This window comes from Protopterus annectens, chromosome 4.part1 (genome assembly GCF_019279795.1).
Source record: "Protopterus annectens isolate FY-2018-M chromosome 4.part1, PAN1.0, whole genome shotgun sequence".
Taxonomy (NCBI): Eukaryota; Metazoa; Chordata; order Ceratodontiformes; family Protopteridae; genus Protopterus; species Protopterus annectens.
In genome coordinates, this window is record NC_056734.1 from 196,903,798 (window position 1) to 196,919,077 (window position 15,280).

Genomic DNA, 15,280 nt, shown 5'->3' on the forward strand with positions numbered 1-15,280 from the left:
GTACAAGGCTAACACAGGCTGGGATATGCCTGGATGCACAAGAACTGTGTACAGCAGTAAATTGTCAATGTGTTTTTGGCTGCTGGCCAGCATACAGATCCCTGTTGAACATAAAGGAGGATACTTAACCACTGTACTCATCAAGGTATCAACACACCTAATGCATTTCTTAAAACCTTGTATGCTGGACATTTCTACAATACATTCACTGTTTTGGAGACCGGCAAAATAAGTTAGATGCAGTTATATCGGTTAATATGCACAGCATGTCAGGCCATGGTGTCTTCTGGCAGTCAGTTTTTGCTACAGTTTCAAGTGACAGTTGTTTTGTGCGTGGGTAGCTGTGAATATTTAGATGTGAAGCAGTGTGAGTATACAACTGAGTGTTACTTGTGTGATTGTTATTGTTGCACTATATAGTTGTGGATAAACTGTGTGGGGGAAGTGGTATTGTTGGGGGGGCATTTGAAAGGGTTGGCCTCTGCCTGTGCAATATAGTAGAGTATAGAAGTATAGCAAACTGTTGCATGTATATATTAATATGACCAAGACCCAGGCTGGGTAGTATACTGCAGATAGTCTTATTTGAGAAGCACTCCTTACTGACAAATTCACACAAATTCACAAAAACACAATCTATTCTTTCTCCACTCAGCATGATGTCTGGGAAAGGAAAAATATGAAAAAGACAAGCACTCCCACATGTGCAAGTTATAATCTCTGTGTCCTGCTGTTCGTATTTTGCTATTTGTTTTGCATATGTCTGACGCACAGTGTACTGACAAAGATCAAGGCAGCAACTCCAAATTTATTTTTGGGCACACTGTGATTAAAATCATGAATTACTCTGAACATAGTCATACTTTAAAGAACATAGATGCTTTTTGGATACCAAACTTGTTTAAAAAATGTGTTTGTAAATATCTCCTCTTCTTTTTTTAACAGTTGTAGAAATAGAAGTCATAGGGCTAACATTTATCTGTTTATTTATTTGGTTATGTATTTTTGTGTTTTAGGGTCATAATTCACTTTCAGCTGCGGGATTCAGCTTTACAAGTGCAAACATCTCATTTCCACCCTCATTCTATGATGATCCTCCAAAAAATGTGCCAGAAGAAGGTGGAAGAACCCCCCTTCATATTGCTTGTGAGAGAGACAATGATTATATGGTAAGACTTCAGAAAACAGTTTATCAACACTGTTCTGTTTTCATGTTGCATTTTAAAACTTGTGTAACTTAGTCATATACTATTTACAGTTATTTCTGACTTGTAGGCTCATGCAGTTTACTGTTTCTGTGTTTCATTTTTGCTGGGAGGTTAACACCAAATTCTTTGAGGTCTATGAGGTACCATACAATGTAGGTAGTGTTTTTTTTATCAGGTTAACATCGTGGGAAAAGAGGTATATTTTCAGATGCAGCTTGGATATTATAATGCAAAAACATGGTTAGTCAGAATGAAAATACCACAACTGACAAAATCTTATCCAGTAACATTGTAGTAGGTTTGTGAATGGAATAGCCAATGCAAAACTGTCTGACCATAAATAAACATTGTTTGAATTAAATATCTGCTGGCACTGCTCTTCCTGTGTTGGGGTATTTGTCCTCACCACCCCAAATGTTTTTCATTATAATTACAAAGAGTTAGCAGCAGAGTTAGATAGCATAATTTTTTATTGCAAACTGTGGTGAATTCTACAAAATATAATAAGAAACATAATAGAGGCCATAGCAAGGTTAGAAAAACTCAAACCTAGAAATGCAAAACTTCAAGTCATGCTCCATTTTAATATGAATTCCTATTTTATATATTCTCTAAAGTAGATAATTAGGCATATTACAGAGTTTTGATGAAAATCCACTGCCAATCATTAGCGGGCCGGAGTTCCGTTGTGGCGACCCCTAACCGGGAAAAGCTGAAAGACTAGAAAGACTAGGAGTGGTAGAGTGGTGCAGTATGTAGCATTATCACCTCTCATCAAGAGTTTCTCTGGTCTGGTTCGTAGATGTGGCTCCCTGTGAGTGGAGACTGTGTGTCATGGATTTATAGATATTCCAAGGCTATTGAGTCTTATGACCATTAATGCATTTCCTGTAGGCACCCTCAGGCCACACCTCCTTTCTTCAGGAGATCCAGACCAGTCAATCCTAAAGAAAACTTGTGAAAGACACTGAGGCCCTATCCGAATGAGTTAGTGGTAGCTCAAGTGGAAGTAAAAGATCTCATGGGACTTATTGAAAAGAGTAGGGGTTGCTTTATTTATTTAAATTGCTCATTATTTATATATCATTGCATTCTTTATACATTCATGTTCATAACTTACTATTTTGCCATTTTCCCATAGTGTACACAGATAAAAAATATTTTCATTTTCATCATTTCAATAAAAAAGACACAAAAATCAGTTTTTCTAAGCCAACATAAACTATTTTTTAATTATTTATAACACATCCCTTATTCCGCAACCATCTTTTTGATTTCATCTACCATATCCTTAGCATCTGTATTTTTTAATATATAATAATCAGTTACACCTTCTTTTCTATAATCTCCAGATTGCTAAAACGATATTCTGTCCCATTTTGCAATTTCACATTTTTTTTCTAATATTTTGTTACATTTTAAATCATTCTCATTTATATTCCCTTTTAAAACCTCTCCTTAACTGTTCATTTTTTTACATTCTACAAACAATTATTTGTTGTTTCTTCCACATTACCCTTATCATATTTTTTCTTCCAGTACATTATGTTTCATATTACTTTTAACTGGTAACATATCCAACAAAAGTCTACACATGAAATCTCCTGTTTTATAATCATAAAATTCCTCAGATCATTTCCTTCTATTCTTTATAGCATTCCTTACATCTTATTTTAATTCCTTCTAAGGGTAAGGCATATAATATTCCCCCCATAATATTGGTGTACCACAATTTTTTGTTTTAATCAGTCTCAGTTTTCACCATCCATAATTGTATGTTATTCGCATAGTATTTTTCTTCCATCCTTTCTTGTTTACATACCACTTATTTTCCCTTTTTCATCTTTTTATAGATATTCATACCTTATAGATAATATTTCACCCATCATTTGCAACTAACTTTATTTCACCTTCTGTAATATCCAGAAAAAATGCATAGGCACTAAGTATTCTACATGTTTTTTTTTTAGATTCAAACCTCCTTCCCCTTTTTATTGTATAGAATCCCTCTTTTCACTGGATTCAGTCTTGCTTCCCAAAAGAAATAAAAAAAAATATTTTAACATCTGTTTCTCCATTTTAGCTGGAAACATGTACACCCCCTCCCAACATGGCAGTTTGCTTAATATGTATGTATTTAATATATACATGTTTTGTTAAATTATGTATTAAAACCTCATCATGATAACATTTTTTTTCTTCCAACAATATTTTCCATTGTTCTGTACATTTTCATACTCACCAAATCTCACTTATTTCCGTCCTAGTATAATATATTCCAGTTATTTTCTTAGTTTCACCAAACCCTTTGCTTTTTGTCTTATTTAAATGTAACCCAGCTTTCAGTAATAGTACCTCTCTTTTTATTTTTAGACACCATCACTAAACCATCTACATATGACAGACAGATTGGTATTATAACTTATTTTTCCATCTCTCAATTTGCTTCTAAAATTTTACACTTCCATGTTTGAATTATTGCATGCATTACTAGTACAAACAGGCATATACCTAATGAACATCCTTGTTTAACTCCTCTCCTAATTTTTATCTTTTTCTTCCATTCATCCATTTACCATAATTTTTACCTGTGACATTTCATGGCGTATTTTTATAACATTCAGTTTTTCTCCTATCTCATACGGCTCTAGAATCTTCCATATTGCTTCACAACTAACTTTGTCATATGCCTTCACCGCATCACATTTTACTAGTCTCACTTCCTTACTTACCTTCAAAATCACATCTGCTACTACTTTAATTATTATTATTAACATTTCCTTTACCTCTGCCCCTTGATTCCAATAAATAAATAAATATCTTGTATAACTTCACCTAAAACCATCTGCATCCTTTTTTGTATTCTATAATCTGTATTTCCCAGTGGCATTGTCTCCAATTTTTTATATCTTTTATTAAATCTTTTTTCCCTATAAACTTAATTACTTCACCAAAAAGCCCTCCGTTTGTTATTGCTTTCTCTGTGCATTCATTTAATATTTTACAGAATATTAAGTTCTCAGTTTCATTCATCTGTTTATAATATTCATAATCTAATTCTAATATTCCTGGTACTATTTCTTCCTTCCTTCCTTCCTTTCTTTCTTTTTTATTTCTTTCAATTTGTGTATTGTAATTTCCTTTTCTAGAAAATCCTTAACATTTTCAGATATTTTACAGTCCATATTTCTTCTTATACTATTTCGTTTTCATACATTCTACACACACACACACACACACTTTTTCACTATCGCTTTCTGCCTATATCTAATATTTCTTTCTTCACCAGACATTGCATCCATTCTTCCTTCTGTCATACTACGCCTTTTCAAAAAAAAAAAAATGGTGAAACTTCTTTTCCTTTTAGAAAAGATATTTATCTAAACAACAAGTTTTTAACTTTTTTCTCTATTTTTATACAGCTTAGGTTCATAGGTAAGTACTAGGCTATTGGCCCTAGGGCCTATATAAGCCTAGCCAAATGGTACCCTGGCTTTTACTACCCAAGAAAATTATTTTCCTGTGCCCCTGTCAAGCAAAGGGGCATTGTACTCTAATGGGTCTAATGAGTGATGAGTAGAGGGGAACAATAACCTCTTTTTTCCTGGATGAGAAACCTTTTTTGATGAGGTGTGCCACATAGAAGGATTTCCTGACTACTGTGGCAATGCAATTATCAAAGGAGAGACTACTGTCTACCTGTGTCCCAAGGTCTCTTATCACACTCATTCCATTCTCATCCCCAGTTATCACCTGTAAATAAATATTAAAAGTGCTTCCCAGTGCTAAAATTAACAGCTCTATACATCTAGATAACATATCAGTCCATTTCCTGGTCAGTATGAAATATGCCCATGTCAGACATCAAACTGTTCAACCACAGCCTTGCCAAATGCACGCATACCAAAAGCATGGAGAACAGCTGTAGTAGTTCCATCCACAAGGGGTGCCCCATCATTGATCCAGACAGCTGCAGGCCTATCAGCTTTACCAGTATCATTTACAAGCCAAAAGAAAGCATAGTTATGGATCAACAAGGATATAGTGAAGCTGCATTCCCTAGTCTCTGACCAATTTGGTTTTGGAAATTAGGTGTATGTAAGAGTGGGACTGCAGTGCCTAGGCTTCAAAATGTGTGATGTGCTCTATTGCTTTGTAGCAAATTATGAACCTATGACTTTTTTTTTTTGTCACCAGCCCTGATGTTTTACAGTTGAGTATATTCAAACCCATGCAACCCTACAATAATGAGTTATAGACCCATATTAATTATGACAATAGGCACATAACCACCATTTTTGCTGCATCTCTGCATAACATGACTGACTCCATGAAAATATGCAGTCAAAATGCATGCTACAATTCTTACATATAATGTTATTAAATAGAAAAATATATATCAGCAGTATCCACCAACTTGGCATTTACTGCCAAGCTACCTGTAATTTAGGCACAGCCAGTCCAAGCAATGGGTTAAGTTGTGTTACGTTAAGTATGGATCCATCAAGCCATCGTTGTGGAGCCACTGGCAGTTAATGGCAGCTCTATGTGGACACTGGAATGTACCCACACAAATGAATCTCATCTAACAGCATCCCTTGTTAAAATGAAGGTGTGAGAAATAGGAATGAAATCTGAATAAGGTAGATAAGAAATGTTTAAAGGGAATAACACAGAATACTAACTCTGGGTCCCTCTAACCTGCAAAAGTTATCAAACTAGGTGCTGAAAAGGAATTTACTGTTCCTCCCACACTTTTTTCAGGTTTTTGTCTTCTGCAGCAGACAGCAGTTAGGCGAAGTGTAGACCATCATACTCTTGTGAAGCAGAAGGCATGACTGAAACAATAAAATATCAACCAATCCTCATCATGGAGGCATGTAAGGAGGCCTATAAAGAAAGACATAGAAATATCTTCTGCAGGATATGAAAACAATTTATGTGGCTGCAGTTTTAGCTGATGTAGAAATTTCAAGTTACACTAACCTTTAGGTGTCTTCCTGCAACTTTATCGGCCTGCTCTAGGATCACAGCTGTTACACTGTACCCAGTACTTCTCGGTCTAAAAATCTTACAGTTTCACTCTATTTTGAGACAAAGACTACTACCTAACTGTACCACTTAGGGCTGTTGTACTCCATTGGTATCAACTTTCTTTCTGTTTCTTTTATTATGTCACCACATTGTTCCATTTCTTTTCCGTGTCTTTTTATGATTTTGTGATGCAATCTGTTCCTTTGCTTCACCTTTTTTCTACAATGAAACTATTTTGTGGTATTTTTCTGTGTTAAAACTCTATCAGTCTGTCCAGTTTTCATAACGTACTCTCATTGTCATATGCTGTTCCATTAAAATCTTAACCTGTTTTAGCAATTTCCCCAGTCAATTTTTTTATCCCCTTCCTTTCATTTATTGCTTCTCTATCATCTTGTATTGTAGCCCATACTGCTTTATGATATGAAATCTCAGCCTTTTCTACCACACCTGTTATTTCTTTCACATCTTTTGAATAAACCACAGTCTATTTCAGTTCTCAAAGTCCCCCTTTTATATGTCCATGTCTTGTAACTTATTGTATTACTTTAATATCTTGTGTTATTCTTCCCCATACTTTTTCAAATTGCAGTTAAGATTTACCACCTTAATAATTGAAATATTGAATAGAACGAAAGTTCTTCAAACATCTTTTTCATCTCTGTCTTATTGGTGCATGTATAAATTATAATTATCCTACACAACTTTCCCTTTTATTTTATCACATACCACTAGACTCTTAGGTACTTGTACTGTCACAGTCATTATTTTCTCTTCACTTTAAAGAAAAAAATCCTATTTCTGAATACGTATCACTCTTCACTGATCATATAATCTTTTTACCCCTTACTGCCTCAATTATTTTCCTTTTTACTTCTTTCAAGCATCTCATAGATAAAAAACATAACATCCATACTTAATTTTACACCATTCATTGACTTCTACACCACTGATATTGTTTTGGATGCTCTTTACATTTAGTGCCAACATTCCTGTTATCCCTTTCTTTTTGTGTCTTTACAGTTTTTTTATTTTTATTTTCCTTTTTTGTACCTTACCCCAATTGCTTTAATGGTTTCTACTTGTTTTTTCTTCTCCTGTCTCTAAATCTCTCTCGTCCCCTTCTTCACTTCTTAGTGCTATATATATGTTTTTATACAGCACTTTAATACTTTCTGTTTGTAAAATATTTCCTCATTCCCTTCACCCTTCTTCATACTAGGTACACTTTCTTCTTCAGTTAGCCCCCATAACACTTTCTCCACTATCTTCAGTGATATTACCTTCAGATTGTCTTTCTTCTGAAATATTGTCTTCTTTTTCTTCTAACATTTACTTTTATAGTAAAATATAGTCAAACCAAAATGTACAAATTCTTTGCATTTTATACACTTAAGCCTGCATTTTTTGTGGTGTGTACTCTTTCCCCACGTTGACCACATCTTCTTTTATTAGAGTCTTTCACCAAATGCTATTCATCCCACAAATAAAATGCTTTACATTAACCCCAATACATCACTGTTCCCCATATCCCATTCACAGTTATGACATTTGAAATATGCTGTATTTGTCCTTCATGTACATCCCATGTCACCAATACCTCCCACCCCCTGTCCAAACATTTCTTTCATCATACATGTTTTAATCTCATGCACTCTGTTAGAAACAGACAGAAAAAAGTCAAGTTCTTCTATGGCAGATGTTCATAATGGCACATCTATTTTCTTCCTTAACTGCAGTCCCAAGTTATGAAAAGTATACTCAGTCCATGGTGCAAATGAGCTCTTTCTCTACTTCATCCATACGTTTTTCAAGTAAAATAAAAGGTTCAAAAGTAACTTCACAAAAGTCTTCTATTCCAAAGTGTATTAATTCTCTTATGTTCTGTACATTAAACCGTAAAGGTAAAGTAATACTGTCTGTAACGGCATACCTGTTAATAATGTCACTGTTCTTTGTTTTGATTTTTACCTCTATTCTTCTCTTCTGGTTTTGTTGTCCTTGTTGCAATCCTTGTGTTTTTTTCAGATTCAGTCACATCAGCTTTATTTCCTTTGTTTAACATTTCTGCATATGCAAACATTTGTTTACTGCTCACAACAACATCCTATTGCAGGAGCATACTTTTAAATCAGCTACTTCATGAACCAAGCAGACTCCCAAACTGCTATCAGAACTTCTGGTAATCCATCTCCTTTTCCTGATTAATCTGGCAGCACCTCCTCTGTTACCTGTCCCAGCATGCCATCCAATATAGTACTCCAACTTTCTTCCTAATCAGCATTTGGCTTATCTTGATCCATCATCTCGAGCAGCACAGGAGTTTTCAGACCTCCTTTCTCAAACTTTTTAAAAATAATCTCTTCTATTACTGAGTCTTTGTGATATTTCAGTTCTTTGCAGCATTCCACTTTACTCATTTATCCTTTCCTCCTTCATCTAGGCAATTTCCAAAAATTAGTAACAGACCTCTGGTGTCATCTACTGCTCAGAAAGAGTAGGGGTGCTTTATTAACATTTACATAAATTTTATACCACACACACACACACATATATATATATATATATATATATATATATATATATATATATATATATGGGTCTACTTGAAAACACCGACACGCAAAACACTGATGACGAGAACACAGAGACCGGAAGATTGACAACTGAGATGACCGACAGTTTAAAACCTGATGCTGAGAACACTGACATGTTCAGGTAAGTGTGCGATAGTGACAGACTTTAGGGTTAGGGGCGGGTTAAGCGAGTTAGGGTTAGGGTGTGGGTAAGGTAAGTGTGCGATAGTGACAGACGTTAGGGTTAGGGGCGGGTTAAGTGAGTTAGAGTTAGGGCGCAGGTTAGGTAAGTGTGCGATAGTGACGGACCTTAGGGTTAGGGTTTGGGTTAAGGTTAGTGCATAGACAGTTGTGTATGTAAGGTTTAATATACGTTTGTAAGTTTTTTGTTATGCTTGTGTTGTGTGTGTGTTTTTCGGAAAAGGTATTTGTTTTGTTTTGTTGATTGTCGGGATTGTGGTTTGTCGGGCATGTGAAGTTTTGTGCTTTTAAACTGTCGGTTATCTCAGTTGTTGGTCTTCTGGTCTCGGTGTTCTTGTCATTGGTGTCTTGCGTGTTGGTGTTTTAAAGTAGACCCATATATATATATATATATATATAAATATATATATATATATATATATATATATATATAAATATATATATATATATAAATATATATTATACACATATATATATATATATATATATAAATATATATATATATATAAAAAAATATATATATAAATATATATATATATATATAAATATATATATATATATATATATATATATATATAAATATATATATATATATATACTTTAAATCATTTATGTATGTACTCATTTTTACATTCATAATTAAAATTATTTGCAGGTTATCAACATAAAAGAACATAGATGGTTCTGTTTATTTTATTCTTTTTTGTTTTATATTTACCCTGTATCGCCCACCCTTTCTTCCGTAACAATCCACTTATTTCAGCTAATTCATCATCCTCTTCCATTTTCTAATTATATAACAAATACACACATCTTTTTTCAACAGCACTCATATTGTCAAAAACAATACTTTATCCCATTTATCAATATCACATTTGTTTACTTTATTATGCTTGACATATAATATAATATTCATATTTACATATTTAAATCCTTCCCATCTATATTAATTTTAAAACTTTTTCCAAAATTATTAATTCTTTTTGCAGTCCAAAAACACTGTTTTGTTGTTTCTTCATCTCTGCAGTCATACTATTTTCTTTCCTCGATCACCTTATATTTTATATATCCTTTCACTTGTAACTTGACTAATAAAATTCTCTGCAAAAAAATCCTCTGCTTCATAACAATTTCAAACCTTTTTCATCTATCTTTTCTTGCCTTTTTTCATCTTATTTAATTCCTTCCAATGTATCCCAAAAACGTCATATTATACCATTCTTTTATGTTCCCATCAACCTCACTTACTGTTAACTTCCATAATTTCATTTTATTGTTATATTCTTTTTCTTCCCCGTATCCTTTTTTCAGTTCTTTTCCTTGTTTTTTTTCTTCCTATACATTTTTATATTTTTCATGTAGTTGTCTAGCATTTCTTTTTGTCTTTCTTTTACCTTTCTCATTACCCAAAATAAATGCATATATACTAAGTATATCACTAGATTTTTTTTAAATTCAAAACACCTAGTTCTTTTTAACTATAAATTATCTCTTTTTTCACCGGGTTCAGCCTTGAGTCCAAAATGGATCTAAGACAGCTCTAATAACTCTTTTTCCATTTGAGTGGTAACATATATATACAGTGGATATAAAAAAAGTGTACACACCCCTGTTAAAATGCCAGGTTTTTGTGCTATAAAAAAAATGAGACCACAATAATTCATTTCAAAATTTTCCCAACTTTAATGCGACCTATTCAATTGAAAAACAAACAAATCTGTTAGGGGAAAAATATAAAAATTAAAAAATGTACATTTAGTTTTTTTACATTTGTAAAACAAGCCTGTGGATTACATTAATATTTACAATGACCTAGAATTATCTACAAAATTCTGTCTAGCTAGGCTGGCAGCCCTCACATATCTGCCCCCCCCACCCCCACCCCAAGTACTCAAGCTAGTTTTTCAAGTGATCATTGAGAAGCGTTGCTTGAGAAGGTTAGGCCTGTCTAAGTATTCCTTACCCCATTCCCTGTCTTGAGAGCCCATCTGCATTGGCATTGCTAATCGCACTGCGGTGCTGCACTAACATATCATATGCTTGCAACCCTAGGCTCCATTTTAGCAACTTGGCATTTTGCTGTAACCATGTTATTAGATTGTGATCTGTAACTACAGTGAATTTACTTCCATACAGATAAGGCTGAAGTTTCTGCAGTGCCCACACTATGGCTAGACATTCATTTTCTACAGCTGCATAGCATTCCTCCCTGGGTTGGAGCCTGTGACTGAGATAAACCACTGGGTGCTCTTCTCCTTGTGAAGAAATCTGGCTAAGTACAGCCCCCACCCCATGGTTTAAAGCATCCACCTGCACAACAAATTCTTTGTTGTAATCTGGACTGGCTAACACAGGGGGTCCTACCAAAGCTTCATTAAGCTTCTGGAATGCCTGCTCACGTGCTGTGGTCCACACTACCATATCTGTCCTGTTTTTCCTTGTCAGGTCTGTGAGCAGCTATAGTACTATAACTGGGGACAAACTTTCTGTAGTGCCCTGCTGTCCCTAAGAATGCCCTCACCTGCTTTTTGGTAACAGGTCTAGGCCATGCCTGAATGGCTTCCACTTTGGCAGGTTCTATCCTATTCTTACCACTCCCCACTCTGTGTCCCAGGTAGGAGACCTCTGCCATACTCACCTGACATTTGCTGGGCTTAATGGTCAACCCTGCCTCCTGTAGTCTTCCCAGCACCTCCCTGACATGCTGAAGGTGCTCTTGCCAGGAATGGCTGTAGATGGCAATATCATCTAGGTAAGCAAGGGCAAACCATCTTGCTCTTGCTAGGATATGATGTACCAGCCTCTGGAAAGTCACTGGGGCATTTTTCATCTTAAAGGGCATCTATGTGAACTCATACAAGCCAAAAGGAGTCACAAAGGCTGACATCTCTCTAGCACTAGGCGTCAAGGGCACTTGCCAGTAACCCTTGGTAAGATCAGTGATGGTAAGATACTTAGCCCCACCCAGCTGCTCTAGGGCTTCATCTGTCCGAGGCATGGGTAAGCATCTGACTCGGCGTGACTATTTTATTTCCTGTAGTCCACACAGAACCTGGTGCTGCCATCCTTCTTTGGCACCAGCACCACTGGGGAGCCCCAGGGACTGTTGGACTCTTGAATTACCCCTAGTTCCAACGTTTCCTGTATCTCCTCCCTCAGATTCTGTTTGACTCTCTCAGGCACCCTGTAAGGGGCCTGCCTAATAGGCTTTTGGGGTCCTGTATCCACGTGGTGTTGCACCAGGTAGGTGCACCCTGGTTTCCCAGTGAACATATCCCCAAACTCCTGTAACACTGCTCAGATTTCTCGAACCTGGGTAGGAGATAGACGCTGGGACATTGCTACCCCTTCCACTGCGGTGTCAGTCCCAGCCTCACTGAGGAGATTGGTCACCAGATTTCCCTCAGACTCCTCCTGCAATCCACTGTAAATACTCGGCACAAGGGCCACCCTATCATGGTAAATGTTCATCATATTAACATGGTACAATTTGTGCCCCTACGTCCTACCTAGCAGTTATACCATGTAGTTAACACCATTGACCTTCCTTACCACCTTTTAGGGTCCTTCACCAAGCTGCTTGCAGCTTGTTGTATCTGATAGGAATGAGAACAATTACCTGCTGCCCTATAGCATACTCTCTAGCTCGAGCATTCCTGCCATACCAGACCTTTTTCTGTTGTTGGGCTTCTGCTGAACCTTGTCCTGAGGTTTAGGACATATGCCACAACAGACTCCTTGTGAGATTCACACTCACCTTCCAACTCATCATGAATTAAATCTTGAGGCCCCCTCACCCTGTGCCCATACAACAACTTGAAGGGTGAAAAACCTGTGAATTCCTGGGGAACCTGTCTGTAAGCAAACAACAGATGGGTCAGATATTTGTCCCACTCCCTCTTGAACTGGTCTGCAAATGCTCGTAGCATGGACTTGATTGTAGAGTTTAACCTCTCAACAAGACCATTAGTCTGGGGATGATAGGGGTGGTCTTTAGGTGCTTCACCACACAGTACTTCCACAGACAAGCCATTAGGTCTGACATGAAATTGGCATCTCTGTCAGTCAGTATTTCTTTGGGAAAACCTGCCCTGCTGATAATCTCTAACAAAGTATTTGCCACCTTTTCCAACTCAATGGAGGACAAAGCCACAGCCTCAGGGTATCTTATAGCATAATCTACTACCACTAGGATATACTTTTTCCCTGTGGACCTTGGGGTATTCAGATGCCCCGCAATATCCATAGCTACCCTCTGAAATGACTCCTCAGTCACAGGCAAAGGCATCAAAGGAGCTCTCACCTTGTCTCCTGCCTTGCATACCATTTGGTACTGCTCACAGGTCCTGCAGTACCCTGTTAAATCTCTGGAAATTCCAGGACAATATAAGTTCTGCATAATATGTCTCTTTGTATGTTTTATGCCCATATGACCTGCTAAGGGAATATCGTGAGCTATGGCTAGAAGCACCTGACGGTTGGCTCTAGGCACTACCAACTGGTGTATTCTCTCACCTTCTAGCCCTCCCTCAGGGGTCCACTCTCTATACAGTAAGCTTTGTCCCATTATACAGATTCCCCCTTCCCTTGAGAATCAGGTGCCTCACTAGCTACCTGCCTCAGGCCTTGTAATGTAGGGTTTGAGAGCTGAGCCTGTCTCAACTCTCTGTTTGTAATCCTTCCCAGCTCCCCTTCCACAGGAAGTTTGGCATCCTCTGACAGCGGTGCCTCAATGTCAGCCTGGGTACAGCTACTCACCTGTGCCCTTGCAATCACTCTGTTCAAGGGACCATCAGTACCAACAAGTGGCTGTGGCTCACCTTCAGTCTCACTGCCACAGGATAGCTCCCTCCATGAAGTAATCACCTCACCAGTCCTGGCTGAAAGTGTGCAGTCTGTCTGGGTCTCCCCCAGGCTACCAGACCCACATGCTTGTCTCCAAGCCTGACTGCATGTAACTGCATGTGCACATGGTCCTGCATTATCAAAATCCTTCCCTATCAGGACATCTGCAGGATGGTAGTTTGGTACACTTGTTGTCTCAGGACAACCTACTGTTGACATTTTGTCCTTCCCACTTACTGGCTCCCTCACCTTTTGTTCCTCACCTTGCCCCCATGGACATCTGTATGCCACATGGCCACACTGGTTGCATTCAAAACATAGGTCCTGGATGTGTACCTGGACTAGTGGCTTCCCCTGCTACTGGCAGATTCTGTTGGGGCAGTCCCATGCCCACCATGGGTTACTTTAGACCCATGAGCAGCACTAGGTGTCCCTTTCCTGTGCAGTGATTCCTTGCTTGCTAGGTATAGGTCTCCCTTCTTCCCCAACTCATTTTAAGTAACACATTGTCTGTCAGCTAACCAGATCCTCATGTCCTCAGGCAAAGTGCTAAGGCCTTTTTCCCTCACCAAAATGTCTGCCAGCCTTTCAAAAGTGGTCACCTGACATCCACTCACCTACCTATGAAAATAAGTGGTCAGTTAAGCAACATATTCACACATACTTTCATCTGCTTTGCATCTATGCTCAGCAAATCTTTTCCTATAAGCTTCAGGTGTTAGCTTAAAAAAGTATAGCAAACAATTCTTAACAGTAGTATAATAAAAAAATTAATTATCAGAAAGTTTAGACAGCACAGTTATAGCTTTACCATGGAGTAAGGGGATCAGTAACCGTACACATAGCCTTTGGTCAACATCATACTGTTTACATACCTTCTCAAACATATAAATGAAACTATCAAAATCTTCCCTTTCAGTAAACTGTGGGAGAGATTTTCTGACCTTTTGTGCTTCTGGGGTCTGGTTACTCCCTTCCCCATTACCTCCATGACTCTGGGGAAGAGTCAGCATTTCCTTTTTGTGCTGCCTCTGCCTCTCCTTCTCCTCAACTTCCAGGCGTAGCAGTTTCTCATTCTCCTCAGCCTGTAGATGTCTCAGTCTCTCTGCTGCTTATATTTCCAGACGCCCGGCCTCCAACTGAAGTCTCTTTAGCTCCAGATGGATTTTTAAGTCCAGAAAGGTTGAGCTGTCCATTCTCTGAGTGTTGTACATATCCACGGCCAGTCTGATCATCCTCCTGGTTGATATTTCCTGATGCAGCTGGGACTAAAGCTGCAATCATGTCTGCCTTAGTCAGGTTTCCTTGCACCATACTCCTCTGCTGACATGCTTGCCTGCTCTCCCTGACTAACTAAGCTAAGAAAAGAAGTAAAACAATTGTGATCTGAACTCTGAATGTTCACTGCATGGCTGA

At 37.5% G+C, this 15,280-nt stretch overlaps 1 protein-coding gene across 1 annotated transcript in view; it reads left to right on the plus strand.

Annotated features, from left to right (window-relative positions):
• The window catches only part of ANKMY1 (ankyrin repeat and MYND domain containing 1), a 1,970,922-nt gene that overhangs the window by 867,392 nt on the left and 1,088,250 nt on the right, over positions 1-15,280 (plus strand). Inside the window, exon 10 of the mRNA XM_044070101.1 lies at positions 1,017-1,169. Within this exon, the coding sequence (XP_043926036.1) occupies positions 1,017-1,169 (153 nt within the window). The remainder of the gene's footprint in view (positions 1-1,016; positions 1,170-15,280) is intronic.